Source organism: Microchirus variegatus (assembly GCF_963457635.1).
Source record: "Microchirus variegatus genome assembly, chromosome: 15".
NCBI classification, from domain to species: Eukaryota; Metazoa; Chordata; class Actinopteri; order Pleuronectiformes; family Soleidae; genus Microchirus; species Microchirus variegatus.
Window position 1 is genome coordinate 5,989,969 of NC_139816.1, and position 20,590 is coordinate 6,010,558.

Genomic DNA, 20,590 nt, shown 5'->3' on the forward strand with positions numbered 1-20,590 from the left:
CAATGCATCGACGTCTCACCCAATCACGGAAGAGATTTAAGACGTGTGGGCGTGACCGGAAGTGGCCTTTCAGACGCTTCAGTAAATGAAACAGCTGAGTGACAGAGTTAGCCGCTAAATCTGCTCTGAGAACGTCTTTAAAACGGCTGTAAAGTGTCGGATTTTAAATCGAGTCAATCCCACAGTTGCTTCTCGAAGCTTCGACGCCGGCCTTTGCTTATTTTCCTTCTTCAGGTGAGATTAATTAAGCGCTGCTACGTTTAGCTCGTATGCTAAAGCTAACACTCCTGGCAACAGCCGGCTAGCATTCAGCTGTAAAAATACAAGCTAACGGATGCGCTTCTTCTCTATTTGTATTTATTTTTATATCATTTATATCCGTCTAAGCGGAAAAATATTAATGTACATGTTGCTTGTGCTGTTAGCTGTCGTGTTTGTGTCCACTCAGCGGTTTGGTCATGGGTGAAGTGGAGCTCTCCTGTCGGGCCTTCGTGAAGATGTACCTTCACGCCTCTCTGTTTCCACGGTGCAGCATCAACGGGCTGCTGCTGTCGTCCGGCCCGGCAGGTGGCGCTGTGTGCGTCACGGACTGTGTGCCGCTGCTTCACTCGCACCTGCCGCTGGCTCCCATCACTCAGCTGGCTCTCACACAGGTAAACATGTCACTGGGTCTCAACTCGGTTTTTTAATCACAAAAAACAACATGAATATGTCGGTTTTTAAATCAGTTTTATATAAGGTACGTATAAACTGTGCCCAGGAGCTTTGTGTAGATAAATGATAAAACTGTCTGTTTCAGGTGGACGTGTGGTGTTCACAGACGCAGCAGAGGATTGTGGGATATTATCAAGCTAATGCCTGTGTATCAGACAGCAAGTGAGTTTATCCAGCAGCTGATTTCTCTCCTTCAGCCCCATTTTAATATTAGCTTTAAAGGTGCCATATGTAAGAATGTGGCCAAAAACACTTACTACATTTAAATTCAAAATACCGAGGTCTTTAAGGTTTCGTATTCTGACGTAACTGGCAACCCGTGGTTGCTCGGCAGCTGAGACTCTACTGACTGCAATGATTGGTAGACGGCGGTAGGTGGCGCCACATGCCAAAACATGATTCCAAAACATAAACATGATTTGCAGTCTGCAAAATATTTTTTTTAATGCAAATATTTTGTCTGTACTGTTGTTGTTGGTGAGTTCAGTTTGTTATATGAACATTATTCCTGAGTCTCTGTGACATATTAGGAGGATTTGATGACCAGTTGCTTTAGATTTATTACATAATGCACCTTTAAACAACATTTTCTGAATGATTTACGTCTGTATTTCAAGTGGACGGATATATCCACATGTTGGTCACCAAAGAAAACATTTCTGCCATTTTTCTTTTCCCGCTCACGTCTCCCCGTGTGTTCAGTCCGACGCCGTGTGCGCTGAAGGTAGCTGATAAAATCGCCGAGCAGTTTGACAATGCAGTTTTATTAATGGTGAGTTGAATCTTCCCTGTTTCTTTGGTTCATGTGACAAACGTATACGTGTGATAAGAAGCTGACAAATCAGGGAGTCTGATGACAAATGTTGCTGTGACTTTTTTGTAATTAATCCTGTCTTCATCATAATTCTGGACATCATCAATATTTGTCTGCGTATTTCACGTCGCAGCTTGACGGCAGTAAGATGTCTCCAGACTATCGGGTTCCTCCCATCGTCATGTACGAGCGCAAAGACTCAAGATGGACGCTCAAAGACAAACACACGTAAGAAACGTCCTCTGTTACTACTCCCAACATATCTCTAAGGACAACTTTAGTGAAAACACGGCTGCTAAAATCACTGATTTTCTCTATGGACTTTGGTGTGGAAGAGTCTGAATTATCCCTTTACTAACATACATGTTCTACACATGAATTTGCATATCAGTGAGATGGAACACTGTCCGTTTAAGGACACGCAGATGACGGCGTCACTAACGCGTCTGTCCTCCCGTCTTGTTCAGGATCATGCTGAGGCAGTGGGAGGAGACTCGGGCCATCGCCGCTCAGATGCTGGAGGCCAACGATCACATGACACTGGTGGACTTTGACTGCCACCTGGATGACATCACTAAGGACTGGACCAATCAGAAACTGAACACCAAGATAGCGGAGCTGGCGTCGCCGGCCAACGGGAACATCTAGACTGTAGGACCGGTTTGAGCCGGATTTTTATTTATGTTCTGACCCCGACACGATGTGGAAAAGTAACCCCCGACATCACAAACGTGTTGAACACTTTTTATTTTTAATGCATTTTGTCAAATGAACATGTATATGACATAGAACACGCTTAAATAACAGAATATTTACAACTACATCTGTGACGTCTGTCGTCCTTCAACCCATTTTTTTTTTTTCAACGGTGGAAAAACATTCAAAATGTCACAATTAATGTGCAACTAAACTAAAATTTAGCTCGTACTTGGCAGGAAATCTGCGATCGTGCCTGTTTCGTCGACGCGGTCGTACATTATTAGTAAGTAAACTTAATTTTTGAGAGATTGACTTTGATTTGTGTGAGCAGAGCTGCAACTAAAGAGCTGGTATCACAGCCTGACTCATCGGTGAGTTGTTTTAAAGAAATATGATTTTATTTCCCATTTAAGAAACCAATTCATCAAAATGATGAGTAATTAATAAATGAATAGTAACAGTTGCAGCCCTAGATGTGAATATATGAAGACGTAGATTACAGAATAAAACTCTAAAGATGCTTTTTTTTGGAGGTTATACTGAAATACTATGTTATTTTATTGCAGCTATAACTAACGATGTGTATCCCTTTAATTTTATAGATCTTTTATGAATATTTGAACAGGTAAAGGTTTCTATAGTGCTAAAACATGAACACAGTGGTTTAAAAGCTGTGGTTCCCAAACAAAAACAGTCCAATGTTTTGTTTCTTTGGCGCCACAAACTTTGAGGAAAAAAAACATTTACGGTCACATTATTTTATTTTTTTTTTAAGAGTGTCGACGACGCCTCAGTGTTTGTTTTTCATGTAGTGTCTCAGTCAAACACCAACGAAGAAATCCACTTCCAGGAAACGGAAGTTCACTTTTTTTAGCTCTTTATCGTCTTTTTTTTGTAAGTGCCGTCCATTTGTTTAGTGCTGAGCGGTTTCTAAATATATAATAACCTCACAAACTACTGTCTATTTCAAACTTGATGAGATGATTTGGTCACATGACGGGCATCAGAGACGAGCGAGGTGGAGCCGTGCTAAGTTTTTGTGTCCGATATAGATACTGATATGACTCCAGTGTGGGCCTTTCTTTAAAAAACTTTTCAACGAAGCAGCCATTTAAAAAACAAGGCGTCTTGTGCTTATTGAAGACTTTTCTTCAGCAGCAGAACGATATCGCAGTAGAATGATACTGGACCCTACTAACCCTTACCCTACTGGATATATATTGGACCATTACCAAAATTCACTAGTATAGTGGCTCATTTTCAGTGATTTTGGTTGGTATTGGACCAATAGTGGTAGTACATATCGTATCGGCTTGTCCTGAATCGGAGATTTTAGCCAACATTGGATCGATACTAATATTGAGTCTCGTAGTAGCTCATCTTTAATCATTGATGTTGGCCAGTATCGGTAGAAAATATCATACTGACTCAATCTCAATCTGCGATTTTGGCCAGTATCGGGCCTATACCAGTACTTTGTATCGTATTGGCTCCCATCATTGGAGATTTTGGCCAGTATCGGGCCAATAATGGTACCAAATATCAAACTGACTCGATCTCAATCTGCGATTTTGGCCAATATCAGGCCAATACTGATACCAAGTTTCAGATGATGGAGGAGACCGATATCGAGTATCATATCGGCTCATCAGTCACTGAATTGTAATTTTGTCCAGTATCACATGGGTACACGGTATCAGTTTGATGCCGATTCGTCCATAATTTTGGAATTTTTTTGGCACTTATTGGACTGATACTTGTCCAGAGTACGGTATCGGCTCATCTGTTATCGCCTGGCTTTAAGATGGTCCCCGTTTTCACTGGGTGGTGGTGGTGGTGGGTGGAGTTTAGTCCCTCAGCTGACGACAGTCTCCAGCGTCTGTGGCGGCACGGCCACCAGGTTGAGGGTGATTTCCCCGAGCGGAGACTGACCGGCCAGAGTCTGGAAGAAGTCGAAGAAGGACTGGGCTTGTGCCACCTGAAGCTCCGCCCACGGAAATGTGATCTGCGCACAGAGGAAGACGCAGGTAAACGTGGAGTTTTCTGGTAAAATTAAAGTTTTTATGGAATCAAACGCTAAATTAAGTGAAAAGAACGTAATAATTACATTATAAACGTTAAAAGACAAAGGCTGCATGTATCCATAAATGTTTTAGGTTTACATCTGTAAACATCACATTAATAATGTGTTAATTTAATAAAAAATAAATTGGAGATAATAATATTAAGATAACTAGAAAATTTTGCGATGAAATATGAGGCCTTTAAATGATTAAATATCAATATTCAGCTAAACCTTCTGTTTTCTTAAAGAAAGAAAATACAAAATTATTATTTAAAAAAGAATTAATCAATGTTTTAAAAATTAAAATTTCTATGGAATCAAACTTTAAATTATGTAAAAAAAAAAATGGGATAATTATATCAATTTTAATTTAAAAAATGGCTGAAATATTATCTTTATGAACTTCCACATGTTGTAGATCCACAAATTTAGAGAATTATATAGTTTCCAGTAAAATATTCAACAATAAATATTTAATAATAAATAGTAAATAGAATAAGTAATATAATAAAGAGAGTTTCAAAGTTTCAGTTATATATGATGACATAATCATCTCCAGTCGTTTTACCTGGACAATGATGAGTTTCTTGGACGGGTCCTCGTCGTTGCACAGTTCTTCTCCAAAACACAGAGTGACGCTGCACTGTGGAGGCTCGCCGCTGTTAGCGCAGTAGTGATCCAGCTCTGAGCGCACACAACACATGAGAAAAACAAGCGTGAGACGTGAAACCACATCAACATTCCATGAGTTATTTGAGATGCTTTGCTTCAAAATGGGCGTTTATGTTTAAATCTGATGATGAAGTTCATGTTTCTTTGTCACCAGGTTTCAAAAACCACATCTTCCTCCGTGGTGTTAAATGAGCTGTGGTTCATGGAGGACCTGACTCACGTTGTTTGAAGACGTCCCTGCTGAACAGCAGCACTGGCTCGTTGTTTCTCTCCATCTTGTGCGCGCCCGGCGTGGTCGTGTGCGGCCCCGTCCAGAAGACCCGCCCCTGGCAGTACCTCTTGGCGTACACGCCCTTCTGCGTGGAGGTCAGCACCACGCCTTTCTCCATGAAGGGCAGCAGCGTGAGCAGACCCTGCAGCTCCTCGCCGGCCGGCAGCGAGGACGGAGGCTCCGGCAGGTGGATGCGTGGAAACCTGTCCTTCAGGACGGCCGGCGTCGGGGGGACGAGCGAGGACGGAAGGTACTTTATCCTCACGTCTGTTCCTTGTATGTGACGCTTGAGGACTTCCTGTCCTAAGTAGTGAACCACCACGTTGAAGGAGTCCTGGACTGGAGACGGAGAGGCGGGAAACATGTCTTTACTTTCGAAATAAAAGATTATAGTGGTTAAAAACCAGGAAAAACTGATTTTAGCAAGCTGTTATGAGTCAAAACCACAATCAAATATAACCCGAACTCTCACCTATATTAAAAAAAGCCTCCTACAGACAAATACACACAGTTGTTACTGAAGAGAAGAAATAATATAATAAACACTATCGTCTTTATTACCATTTTCTTGAACGGGGACGTTCTCCTCGATTCGCACATCCAGTCTGAGCTCGTCGACCGCTGCAGAGCAAAAACAAATAAACAATAAATAAATAAATAAAAGATAACCTGAAGAATCCAGGTCACCAAGTGGCAGAGGTGGAAAAAGTACTAAAATATTGTACTCAAGTAAAAGTACCAATACTTTGATGAAATGTTACTGAAGTAGAAGTAAAAGTAGTCATTTAAAAATGTACTCAAGTAGAAGTAAAAAGTAGTTCATTTGAAATGTTCTTTAAGTAAAAGTTACTTAGTTACTTTGCGTGGGGTGTGAGGGTAGTAGAAATATGACAAGGGGTCAGAAATCCAAAACTATTTTGGAGCTCATGCGCCCGGCGCGACACAGGACATGACGTCACTTTTGGCCACGCCCTCTATGTTCACGGGCCAGTGCTGGTGCTAATCACATGGTCATTGGTCTGGTTCTGCTGTATGTTTTCCCCCTGTAGGTCTTCATTGTGCTGAATGTTTATTTTTACTCAGTAACGGATAGGATTTATAGAGGAACTAAGTACAACACTTGAGTCAATACGTACTCAAGTAAAATACAAAATCCTGATTTTAAATTGTACTTAAAAAATACAAAATACACAAAAAAAGTATTTAATACAGTAACTTGAGTAAATGAATTTCGTTACTTTCCACCTCTGCCGACTGGAACGAGGTCATACAGAAACCCAGTCATTTTGATTATGAGTTTTTAGATTTCCGCTCATTTCCCACATATTGTGTATATAAGACTCTGTTATGCACGTGTTGTGTATCATATTTTCCTCCCTGCATGAGTGTGACTGTGTGTGTGTCGGTGAACTCACGGTGTCTCTGGATGATGGTGGTGCTGTGGAGAACAGGCTCCTCCGTCTGCACGGTGACGTTGCTCTGCAGCTGCGTGTCATCCACGCACTGACAAACACAGCAAAGAGAAGGAGTTTTTAGCTTCTTCAGCCGTGCAGTTTAACGTCCAGACACATTTAAAAATACAATTTGAAACACATTCTAAATCTACAGGTGGTTAATCACGATTGTTTTGAGATGGACTCACTCTCCCACACCAAACCTCATAGAGAAAACCAGTGATTTTAGTTAATGGGGACACAGGAGCTGCTGGTCCACTGCTGCCTCATGTGGTCAGTTTGTGTCACTGAGGTTAATCTATGCAAAGAATTTCAAATGCCGAATTGACAAAATAACACACATGAACTCAGTGATGGAGGCAGCAGTGGATCGACAACTCCTGCGTGTTGTTAATGTTAAAAATGTTAAAATCTCAGATGTCTTTTATACACAGTGAGACGAGCTCAGGCAGAATGTGTAATATGTGGTCAGCTGACTCACCGTCTGAGACGTGACCTCCTCCGTCTTTATCTGCTTGACTTGACTCACGTCGTCGCTCTCTGACTCGCTGCTGCTGCTCCTCCTCCTCTTCTTTGACTTCCTCACACTTTTCTCTCTGCTCTTCTTCACAGGAAGTAACAACCCTGAACAGACACAAACAAACAGATCTCAGATTATCCTTCAAATAACTCACAATCCTGCATTTCTTTAGTTTTTTTAAGGAGATTTAAGTATTTAAACTGATGCGGTGGCAGACTGTAGTGAAACAGAGTCAGAGTTGAACTTTGACCTTTGACCCTGTCGTCTTATAAAACTTATAAACCTCAACATCACAAAGGTAAAAACACATTAGAGAGATTAGATACAGGGAGGTGCCTACAGCAGCATCAACAGCAGTGAGGAAACAGGAAGTGAAGTTGGTACAAAAACATGATGAAACAATTTAAACTGTTTTTATCCTGATGATGATTCACCGGTCTCGTGTGTGTGTGTGTGTTGCTGTTAAATATGTGTGTGTGCTGCTGTTAAATGTGTGTGTGCTGCTGTTAAATGTGTGTGTGTGTTGCTGTTATGTGTGTGTGTGTTGCTGTTAAGTGTGTGTGTGTGTTGCTGTTAAATGTGTGTGTGTTGCTGTTAAGTGTGTGTGTGATGCTGTTAAATGTGTGTGTGTTGCTGTTAAGTGTGTATTTTTCCTGGGGGAGAAACACTGTGAAATAATTCTGGATGTTATTGTTATCATGTAGTGTGTGTGTGTGTGTGTGTGTGTGTGTGTGTGTGTGTGTGTGTGTGTGTGTGTGTGTGTGTGTGTGTGTGTGTGTGTGTGTGTGTGTGTGTGTGTGTGTGTGTGTGTGTGTGTGTGTGTGTGTGTGTGTGTGTGTGTGTGTGTGTGTGTGTGTGTGTGTGTGTGTGTGTGTGTGTGTGTGTGTGTGTGTGTGTGGCTGTTAAGTGTGTGTGTGTGTGTGTAGCTGTTAAGTGTGTGTGTGTGTGTGTGTGTGGCTGTTAAGTGTGTGTGTGTGTGTGTGTGTTGCTGTTAATCGTGTGTGTGCGTGCGTGCGTGTGTGTGTGTTGCTGTTAAGTGTGTGTTTTTCCTCAGGGAGAAACACTGATATCATTGTTATTGTGTAAAAAGCTCTGAGATGATGTTTGTTATAAATCTGTGTCAAACAAACCTGACCTGAAATGACACCGATCAATAAAAGAGGTTTTTAATAATCCACAACAACACAAACACAAATTAATTTTCGTTACACAACAGTGAACGAGAACAAACACATACTTGGTTCCAGCTGCTCCCACACACACGAAATATAAAGGTGTGTGTGTTTGTGTGTTGTCAACAACAGGATGTTGTTGTGTTGGTAACTAGACTATACTAACACTTGTTTTTCCCACAGTACTCCATCATTCAAAGCGGTGGTTCCCAAACACTGGCTCGTGGACCCACAGATGGGTCACAGGGGATTTTCTTTGGCTCCCAAAACAAAAGGTGCAAAATTTTCCCAAACTTTAATGTTTGTCAATGTCACCATTGTCCAAATGTCTAAAAATGCACTGAAAAATGTAAAGATTTATTTTCAGTATATCGGAGCAAAAAAAATCAGGAAATTCTGACATTAGTTTTTACTTCTTTTGTTTCCATGAAATTGTCCAAATGTCCGTCAATTTACTGAAAACTCAATTTTAAAATGTCACTTTATCAGACCTGATGGATCATGTATTTTTATTATTATTATAATTATATGAGAGAGGGAAAAAAAACATGAAATCAGTTAAGTTCTGCCCTAAAAAGCTAAACTCACAAAAAATTGTTATTGTTTAAAACTTTTCCTCCAGGAATTGTCCAAAAGTCCTTTGATTTACTGAAAGCTAAAACATGTTTAGTATCTCACAGGTGATAGATGTTAAATGTAAAACTATGAGAAAAATGGAATTCTCGCTGAGCAAGCTAAAATCGAAAAAAATCTTAATTTTGTATGGTTTTTTTTCTAAAATTGTTCAAATGTTCATTGATTTACTGAACATGTAAATACAATTATTTATATTTAATGTTAAATTATTAAAGGGGGAGACATTTTTTGGGGAAATTCTTGCCCTAAGAAGCTAAAATCACAAAAATAAAAATCTGAATTTTTGTTTACATTTTCTCCATAAAATTGTCCAAATGTCCTTTGATTTACTGGAAACTAAAGTATTTTTTTAGTATCTCACAGGTGATAAATGTTAAATGTAAAACTCAATGAGAAAAAAGGAATTCTCGCCGAACAAGCTAAAATCGCAAAAATCTTAATTTTGTGGTTTTTCTTTTTTTTCTAAAATTGTCCAAATGTCCATCGATTTACTGAAAATGTACATAAAATGGTTGATATTAAATGTTAAATTATTAAAGGGGAATACATTTTTTGGGGGAAATTCTTGCCCTAAGTAGCTAAAATCGCAAAAAAACTGAATTTTTCGTTCATTTTCTCCATAAAATTGACCAAATGTGTTAAAAAACGAAATAAAATAATCACTAAATCAGACTTTATAGATATGAAATTTTCATTGAAAAAAAAAAAATCGGGAAATTCTCGCCCTAAGAAGCTAAAATCGTGAAACAACTTTGAAACACGCGAACTGTCCCTTTAAATGTAATGTGTGTGTGTGTGTGTCTTACCCTGCTCACTGACAGGAACCAGACGATAAACCTTGTATGGCTCAGAAATGTCCAGCTGAGCTCGCTCCATCACTTCCTCAAACTCTGGACTCTTGTTGAGCGCACAGCGTAGGCGTGTCTTCCAGGAGGCGGGGTTATCCTGACTCCCGTCTGTCAGCTTCCCTTTAAACTCCGCCCACGCCTGCGGGGAGGAACAAAAACACATGTTGTGTTCAAGGACGGGATGATTTCTCAGCGCTGGTCACTGAACGAGGTCAGGAAACAGGGTCAGGCGTGTGGACCTTGAAGATGGCGGCGTCCTCGTCTTTTCTGAAGTCCTGCTTCCCCGCGTGTTTCCACGGGATACGGAACATCGTTTTAGCCTCGTCGTCCCAAACCAGGCCGGGATATTTCCCACTGCTGACCTGTAAAAAAACACAGAGAATGTTTGTTTGATGCTAAAAATTAGATCAAATTAAATCTGGGCAGTTTTTCTCAGACAAAAACAGCAAATGAATAGAATAAATACATTCATATTGTCTTAAAACAGATTATTTAAATAAAGGAAACGATGGAAAAGAACACCTGAGACTTTTTTTTATTTATTTCAGATTTAATCCTTCAACTATAAAACACCTGTTTGAATTGTGGTTATGATTAAGGCTTTGTTTGGTCTGTTCAAATGAATGGAGTCCTGAGAAGAATAGCTGCACAAACCTGTGTGTGTGTGTGTGTGTGTGTGTGTGTGAAGGGAGGAGGGAACGTGTGAGGAAAGGAAAGGAGGGAGGGAGGAAAGGGAAACAGAGATGACACATGCACAATTAAAACCATTAAGTTCAAAAGAATGCTTTAACAATAACAACTTTGTGACTCACTGTCACTGAAAATATGGCTGATTTGTATCTACTTAACAAAAGACAACAATAAAATCTACGTCAGTTTAAGTCTACGATATCTTAAGAACATGTTCACGTCTTTATTTCACTGTTAAACAGATTTTTCCAACAGGAAACTGAAGTTTGTAAACCACTCACTCTCCCACACCAAACCCCATAGAGAAAATCAGTGATTTTAGCTCACGGGGACACAGGAGCTGCTGGTCCACTGCTGCCTCGTGTGGTCAGTTTTGTGTTACTAAAATACATCTGAACAAAGAATTATGAATGCCGAATTGACATAATAAGACATTTGAACTTAGTGATGGAGGCAGCAGTGGATCAACAACTCCTGTGAACTCCTGTGTGCTGTGATGTTAAAATCACTGATTTTCTCTATGAGGTTTGGTGTGGGAGAGTGAGTGGTTTATAAACTTCAGTTTCCTGCTGTAAAAGTCTGTCAGTGAAATAAAGACGTGAACATGTCCCTAAGATATCGTAGACTGAAACTGACGTAGATTTTATTTGGATAAAAATCAGCCATATTTTCAGAGACCGTGGGTCACAAACTCGTAAAAGCATTACTTTAAAAAACAACAACAACCCTGAACTAACCCTTTAATGTTTTTACTTGTGCATGTGTTATCTCTGTTTCCCTTTCCTTCTCCTCCTCCCTCGTTTATCGTTTCCCTTCCTCCCATATTCCCTCCTCCCTCCAGTTTGCAACACACACACAGAGAGAGAGAGAGGTTTGTGCAGCTATTCTTGTCAGGACTCCATTCATTTGAACAAACTAAACAAAGCCTTAACGATAACCAGTTTGTAACTAAAGCTAACCTTAACCATAACCAGTTGGTAACTAAAGCTAACCTTAACCATAACCAGTTAGTAACTAACGCTAACCTTAACCACAGCCGGTTAGTAACTAACGCTAACCCTAACCACAACCAGTAAATAACTGACGCTAACCTTAACCACAACCAGTTAGTAACTAACGCTAACCATAACCAGTTGGTAACTAACGCTAACCATAACCAGTTAGTAACTGATGCTAACCTTAACCATAACCAGTTAGTAACTGACGCTAACCATAACCAGTTAGTAACTGATGCTAACCTTAACCATAACCAGTTAGTAACTAACGCTAACCTTAACCACAACCAGTTAGTAACTAAAGCTAGCCTTAACCACAACCAGTTAGTAACTAAAGCTAGCCTTAATCATAACCAGTCAGTAACTAACGCTAAACTTAACCACAACCAGTAAGTAACTGACGCTAGCCTTAACCACAACCAGTTAGTAACTAACGCTAACCTTAACCATAACCAGTTAGTAGCCATAACCAGTTAGTAACTAACCCTAACCCTAACCATAACCACACCTCCAATCTTAGTCCTTAGTGTTTTTGACAGAAAACACACACAAGCACACACACACACACACACACACACACACCTGTTCGACTATCCAGGCTCTGAGTCGGCGCGTGCACCGCATCCGTCCTGCAGACATAACTCTGTCCAATCTGTTGACAAACAAACATAAACAAACAAATGTCTCGTGACTTAAACACACTCTCTTTATCCACAGATGTTCCCACAAAATTCTTCTGTCGACTTTATTCACGTGATTAAAACATGTTTAAAACAGAGTTCTGAATGAGCACGCGCAGCCAATTACAGTTAAACGAGTTCGTGTCGCGAGATTTTAACGCATTTGTTTTGTTTCCAAATTTGACATAGTTTTAAAATGGAGTCTGGTTTATAAGTACACACACACACACACACACACACACACACACACACACACATACAGCTGTTTTTACAGACATGATTAAAAATATCAAACACACACACAAATATAAACATGTGAAATAACGGAAGTTGTTTTTTTAAGTTTCGTTTACCTGAGTTTCTTCTTCTGCAAACAGAACTGACGACGCTGCTGCTGCTGCTGCTCCAGTGTGTGTGTGTGTGTGTGTGTGTGTAGGGGTGTGTGTGTATGTGTTCCTCTGCCTTCAGCCCCGTCGCTCCTTTTCTCGGAAATCACGTGACTTTACTGAAATGGTGGTTGCCTTTGCCACTAGAGGGCGACAACGGACACACAACACTCAGACATGAACAGTCACAGAGCTTAGTTTGACTTTTGTCTCATTTTGGACACCTTACTATATGATGACTTTTTTGTCTCATTTTGGACACCTGACCATACTATGACTTTTTTGTCTCATTTTGGACACCTTACTATATAATGAATTTTTTGTCTAATTTTGGACACCTGACCATACTATGACTTTTTTGTCTCATTTTGGACGCCTTACTACACTATGACTTTTTTGTCAAATTTTGGACACATTACTATACTATGACTTTTTTGTCTCATTTTGGATGCCTGACCATACTATGACTTTTTTTTTCATTTTGGACACCTGACTATACTGTGACTTTTTTGTCTCATTTTGGACACATGACCATACTATGACTTTTTTGTCTCATTTTGGACACCTGACTATACTGTGACTTTTTTGTCTCATTTTGGACACCTGACCATACTATTACTTTTTTGCCTCATTTTGGACACCTGACCATACTATGACTTTTTTGTCTCATTTTGGACGCCTTACTATATGATGAATTTTTTGTCTCATTTTGGACACCTGACTATACTATGACTTTTTGTCTCATTTTGGACACCTGACTTTACTGTGACTTTTTTGTCTCATTTTGGACGCCTTACTATATGATGAATTTTTGTCTCATTTTGGACACCTGACCATACTATGACTTTTTTGTCTCATTTTGGACACATTACCATACTATGACTTTTTTTTGTCTCATTTTGGACACCTGACCATACTATTACTTTTTTTGTCTCATTTTGGACACCTGACCATGCTATGACTTTTTTGTCTCATTTTGGACACCTGACCATACTATGACTTTTTTGTCTCATTTTGGACGCCTTACTATATGATGAATTTTTTGTCTCATTTTGGACACCTGACTATACTATGACTTTTTTGTCTCATTTTGGACACCTGACTTTACTGCGACTTTTTTGTCTCATTTTGGACACCTTACTATATGATGAATTTTTTGTCTCATTTTGGACACCTGACCATGCTATGACTTTTTTGTCTCATTTTGGACACCTGACCATACTATGACTTTTTTGTCTCATTTTGGACACCTGACTTTACTGTGACTTTTTTGTCTCATTTTGGACGCCTGACCATACTATGACTTTTTTGCCTCATTTTTGACACCTGACCATGCTATGACTTTTTTGCCTCATTTTGGACACCTGACCATACTGTGACTTTTTTGTCTCATTTTGGACACCTGACCATACTATGACTTTTTTGTCTCATTTTGGACACCTTACTACACTATGACTTTTTTGTATCATTTTGGACACCTGACCATACTATGACTTTTTTGTCTCATTTTGGACACCTGACTTTACTGTGACTTTTTTGTCTCATTTTGGACGCCTGACCATACTATGACTTTTTTGTCTCATTTTGGACACCTGACCATACTATGACTTTTTTGCCTCATTTTTGACACCTGACCATACTATGACTTTTTTGTCTCATTTTGGACACCTGACCATACTATGACTTTTTTGCCTAATTTTGGACACCTGACCATACTATGACTTTTTTGTCTCATTTTGGACACCTGACCATACTATTACTTTTTTGTCTCATTTTGGACACCTGACCAACCATACTATGACTTTTTTGTCTCATTTTGGACGCCTTACTATATGATGAATGTTTTGTCTCATTTTGGACACCTGACCATACTATGACTTTTTTGTCTCATTTTGGACACATTACCATACTATGACTTTTTTGTCTCATTTGAGACCTGACCAACCATACTAAGACTTTTTTGTCTCATTTTGGACGCCTTACTATACTTGGACTTTTTTTGTCTCATTTTGGACACCTTACTACACTATGGCTTTTTTGTCTCATTTTGGACGCCTGACCATACTATGACTTTTTTGTCGCATTTTGGACACCTGACCATACTATGACTTTTTTGCCTCATTTTGGACACCTGACCATACTATGACTTTTTTGTCTCATTTTGGACACCTGACCATACTATGACTTTTTTTGCCTCATTTTGGACACCTGACCATACTATGACTTTTTTGTCTCATTTTGGACGCCTTACTATATGATGAATTTCTTGTCTCATTTTGGACACATTACCATACTATGACTTTTTTGTCTCATTTTGGACGCCTGACCATACTATGACTTTTTTGCCTCATTTTGGACACCTGACCATACTATGACTTTTTTGTCTCATTTTGGACACCTGACCATACTATGACTTTTTTGTCTCATTTTGGACACCTGACCATACTATGACTTTTTTGTCTCATTTTGGACGCCTTACTATATGATGAATTTTTTGTCTCATTTTGGACACCTGACCATACTATGACTTTTTTGTCTCATTTTGGCCACCTGACCATACTATGACTTTTTTGTCTCATTTTGGACACCTGACCATACTATGACTTTTTTGTCTCATTTTGGACACCTGACCATACTATGACTTTTTTGTCTCATTTTGGACGCCTTACTATATGATGAATTTTTTGTCTCATTTTGGACACATTACCATACTATGACTTTTTTGTCTCATTCTGGACACCTGACCATACTATGACTTTTTTGTCTTTAATTTTGGACACCTGACCAAACTATGACTTTTTTGTCTCATTTTGGACACCTGACCATACTATGACTTTTTTGTCTCATTTTGGACGCCTTACTATATGATGAATTTTTTGTCTCATTTTGGACACCTGACCATACTATTACTTTTTTGTCGCATTTTTGGCGCCTGACCATACTATGACTTTTTTTCTCATTTTGGACACCTGACTATACTGTGACTTTTTTGTCTTATTTTGGACCCCTTACTATACTTAACATTTTTTGTCTCATTTTGGACACCTGACTATACTATGACTTTTTTTTCTCATTTTGGACACCTGACCATACTATGACTTTTTTGTCTCATTTTGGACACCTGACCATACTATGACTTTTTTGTCTCATTTTGGACGCCTTACTATATGATGAATTTTTTGTCTCATTTTGGACACATTACCATACTATGACTTTTTTGTCTCATTCTGGACACCTGACCATACTATGACTTTTTTGTCTCATTTTGGACACCTGACCATACTATGACTTTTTTGTCTCATTTTGGACATCTGACCATACTATGACTTTTTTGTCTCATTTTGGACACCTGACCATACTATGACTTTTTTGCCTCATTTTGGACGCCTTACTACACTATGACTTTTTTGTCTCATTTTGGACACCTGACCATACTATGACTTTTTTGTCTCATTTTGGACACCTTACTACACTATGACTTTTTTGTATCATTTTGGACACCTGACCATACTATGACTTTTTTTTCTCATTTTGGACACCTGACTTTACTGTGACTTTTTTGTCTCATTTTGGACGCCTGACCATACTATGACTTTTTTGTCTCATTTTGGACACCTGACCATACTATGACTTTTTTGTCTCATTTTGGACACCTGACCATACTATGACTTTTTTGCCTCATTTTGGACGCCTTACTACACTATGACTTTTTTGTCTCATTTTGGACACCTGACCATACTATGACTTTTTTGTCTCATTTTGGACACCTTACTACACTATGACTTTTTTGTATCATTTTGGACACCTGACCATACTATGACTTTTTTGTCTCATTTTGGACACCTGACCATACTATTACTTTTTTGTCTCATTTTGGACACCTGACCAACCATACTATGACTTTTTTGTCTCATTTTGGACGCCTTCCTATATGATGAATTTTTTGTCTCATTTTGGACACATTACCATACTATTACTTTTTTGTCTCATTTTGGACACATTACCATACTATGACTTTTTTGTCTCATTTTGGACGCCTTACTACACTATGACTTTTTTGTCAAATTTTGGACACATTACTATACTATGACTTTTTTGTCTCATTTTGGATGCCTGACCATACTATGACTTTTTTTTTCATTTTGGACACCTGACTATACTGTGACTTTTTTGTCTCATTTTGGACACATGACCATACTATGACTTTTTTGTCTCATTTTGGACACCTGACTATACTGTGACTTTTTTGTCTCATTTTGGACACCTGACCATACTATTACTTTTTTGCCTCATTTTGGACACCTGACCATACTATGACTTTTTTGTCTCATTTTGGACGCCTTACTATATGATGAATTTTTTGTCTCATTTTGGACACCTGACTATACTATGACTTTTTGTCTCATTTTGGACACCTGACTTTACTGTGACTTTTTTGTCTCATTTTGGACGCCTTACTATATGATGAATTTTTGTCTCATTTTGGACACCTGACCATACTATGACTTTTTTGTCTCATTTTGGACACATTACCATACTATGACTTTTTTTTGTCTCATTTTGGACACCTGACCATACTATTACTTTTTTTGTCTCATTTTGGACACCTGACCATGCTATGACTTTTTTGTCTCATTTTGGACACCTGACCATACTATGACTTTTTTGTCTCATTTTGGACGCCTTACTATATGATGAATTTTTTGTCTCATTTTGGACACCTGACTATACTATGACTTTTTTGTCTCATTTTGGACACCTGACTTTACTGCGACTTTTTTGTCTCATTTTGGACACCTTACTATATGATGAATTTTTTGTCTCATTTTGGACACCTGACCATGCTATGACTTTTTTGTCTCATTTTGGACACCTGACCATACTATGACTTTTTTGTCTCATTTTGGACACCTGACTTTACTGTGACTTTTTTGTCTCATTTTGGACGCCTGACCAAACTATGACTTTTTTGCCTCATTTTTGACACCTGACCATGCTATGACTTTTTTGCCTCATTTTGGACACCTGACCATACTATGACTTTTTTGTCTCATTTTGGACGCCTTACTATATGATGAATTTTTTGTCTCATTTTGGACACCTGACCATGCTATGACTTTTTTGTCTCATTTTGGACACCTGACCATACTATGACTTTTTTGTCTCATTTTGGACACATTACCATACTATGACTTTTTTTGTCTCATTTTGGACACCTGACCATACTATGACTTTTTTTGTCTCATTTTGGACACCTGACCATGCTATGACTTTTTTGTCTCATTTTGGACACCTGACCATACTATGACTTTTTTGTCTCATTTTGGACGCCTTACTATATGATGAATTTTTTGTCTCATTTTGGACACCTGACTATACTATGACTTTTTTGTCTCATTTTGGACACCTGACTTTACTGCAACTTTTTTGTCTCATTTTGGACACCTTACTATATGATGAATTTTTTGTCTCATTTTGGACACCTGACCATGCTATGACTTTTTTGTCTCATTTTGGACACCTGACCATACTATGACTTTTTTGTCTCATTTTGGACACCTGACTTTACTGTGACTTTTTTGTCTCATTTTGGACGCCTGACCATACTATGACTTTTTTGTCTCATTTTGGACACCTGACCATACTATGACTTTTTTGCCTCATTTTTGACACCTGACCATACTATGACTTTTTTGTCTCATTTTGGACACCTGACCATACTATGACTTTTTTGCCTAATTTTGGACACCTGACCATACTATGACTTTTTTGTCTCATTTTGGACACCTGACCATACTATTACTTTTTTGTCTCATTTTGGACACCTGACCAACCATACTATGACTTTTTTGTCTCATTTTGGACGCCTTACTATATGATGAATGTTTTGTCTCATTTTGGACACCTGACCATACTATGACTTTTTTGTCTCATTTTGGACACATTACCATACTATGACTTTTTTGTCTCATTTGAGACCTGACCAACCATACTAAGACTTTTTTGTCTCATTTTGGACGCCTTACTATACTTGGACTTTTTTTGTCTCATTTTGGACACCTTACTACACTATGGCTTTTTTGTCTCATTTTGGACGCCTGACCATACTATGACTTTTTTGTCGCATTTTGGACACCTGACCATACTATGACTTTTTTGCTTCATTTTGGACACCTGACCATACTATGACTTTTTTGTCTCATTTTGGACACCTGACCATACTATGACTTTTTTTGCCTCATTTTGGACACCTGACCATACTATGACTTTTTTTGCCTCATTTTGGACACCTGACCATACTATGACTTTTTTGTCTCATTTTGGACGCCTTACTATATGATGAATTTCTTGTCTCATTTTGGACACATTACCATACTATGACTTTTTTGTCTCATTTTGGACACCTGACCATACTATGACTTTTTTGCCTCATTTTGGACACCTGACCATACTATGACTTTTTTGTCTCATTTTGGACACCTGACCATACTATGACTTTTTTGTCTCATTTTGGACACCTGACCATACTATGACTTTTTTGTCTCATTTTGGACGCCTTACTATATGATGAATTTTTTGTCTCATTTTGGACACCTGACCATACTATGACTTTTTTGTCTCATTTTGGCCACCTGACCATACTATGACTTTTTTGTCTCATTTTGGACACCTGACCATACTATGACTTTTTTGTCTCATTTTGGACACCTGACCATACTATGACTTTTTTGTCTCATTTTGGACACCTGACCATACTATGACTTTTTTGTCTCATTTTGGACGCCTTACTATATGATGAATTTTTTGTCTCATTTTGGACACCTGACCATACTATGACTTTTTTGTCTCATTTTGGCCACCTGACCATACTATGACTTTTTTGTCTCATTTTGGACACCTGACCATACTATGACTTTTTTGTCTCATTTTGGACACCTGACCATACTATGACTTTTTTGTCTCATTTTGGACGCCTTACTATATGATGAATTTTTTGTCTCATTTTGGACACATTACCATACTATGACTTTTTTGTCTCATTCTGGACACCTGACCATACTATGACTTTTTTGTCTTTTATTTTGGACACCTGACCATACTATGACTTTTTTGTCTCATTTTGGACACCTGACCATACTATGACTTTTTTGTCTCATTTTGGACGCCTTACTATATGATGAATTTTTTGTCTCATTTTGGACAACTGACCATACTATTACTTTTTTGTCGCATTTTTGGCGCCTGACCATACTATGACTTTTTTTCTCATTTTGGACACCTGACTATACTGTGACTTTTTTGTCTTATTTTGGACCCCTTACTATACTTAACATTTTTTGTCTCATTTTGGACACCTGACTATACTATGACTTTTTTTTCTCATTTTGGACGCCTTACTACACTATGACTTTTTTGTCTCATTTTGGACGCCTGACCATACTATGACTTTTTTGTCTCATTTTGGACACCTGACCATACTATGACTTTTTTGTCTCATTTTGGACACCTGACCATACTATGACTTTTTTGTCTCATTTTGGACACCTGACCATACTATGACTTTTTTGCCTCATTTTGGACGCCTTACTACACTATGACTTTTTTGTCTCATTTTGGACACCTGACCATACTATGACTTTTTTGTCTCATTTTGGACACCTTACTACACTATGACTTTTTTGTATCATTTTGGACACCTGACCATACTATGACTTTTTTTTCTCATTTTGGACACCTGACTTTACTGTGACTTTTTTGTCTCATTTTGGACGCCTGACCATACTATGACTTTTTTGTCTCATTTTGGACACCTGACCATACTATGACTTTTTTGTCTCATTTTGGACACCTGACCATACTATGACTTTTTTGTCTCATTTTGGACATCTGACCATACTATGACTTTTTTGTCTCATTTTGGACACCTGACCATACTATGACTTTTTTGCCTCATTTTGGACGCCTTACTACACT

The 20,590-nt window shown here is 38.5% G+C and overlaps 2 protein-coding genes across 3 annotated transcripts; one reads left to right on the forward strand and one right to left on the reverse strand.

Moving 5' to 3' along the window:
* Positions 1-122: 122 nt before the first annotated feature.
* On the forward strand, positions 123-2,178 carry emc9 (ER membrane protein complex subunit 9). 2 transcript variants are annotated; one of them, XM_083901612.1, is made up of 6 exons: positions 123-234; positions 426-653; positions 800-876; positions 1,417-1,486; positions 1,662-1,756; positions 1,996-2,178. In XM_083901612.1, the coding sequence occupies exons 2-6, from the start codon at positions 459-461 to the stop codon at positions 2,174-2,176; spliced, it is 618 nt and encodes a 205-aa protein (XP_083757738.1). In that variant the 5' UTR covers positions 123-234; positions 426-458; the 3' UTR covers positions 2,177-2,178. The 2 variants fall into 2 exon arrangements, with proteins under 2 accessions (XP_083757738.1, XP_083757737.1); XM_083901611.1 differs by having other exon boundaries at positions 142-234; positions 449-653.
* A 1,889-nt stretch (positions 2,179-4,067) lies between these two features.
* Positions 4,068-12,633, reverse strand: irf9 (interferon regulatory factor 9). Its single transcript, XM_083901608.1, has 10 exons — positions 12,584-12,633; positions 12,133-12,202; positions 10,105-10,227; positions 9,824-10,004; positions 7,171-7,313; positions 6,651-6,738; positions 5,797-5,856; positions 5,185-5,574; positions 4,861-4,976; positions 4,068-4,232 (listed from the first exon to the last, which is right to left on the reverse strand). The coding sequence occupies exons 2-10, from the start codon at positions 12,187-12,189 to the stop codon at positions 4,083-4,085; spliced, it is 1,308 nt and encodes a 435-aa protein (XP_083757734.1). The 5' UTR covers positions 12,190-12,202; positions 12,584-12,633; the 3' UTR covers positions 4,068-4,082.
* Between the last annotated feature and the right edge of the window lie 7,957 nt (positions 12,634-20,590).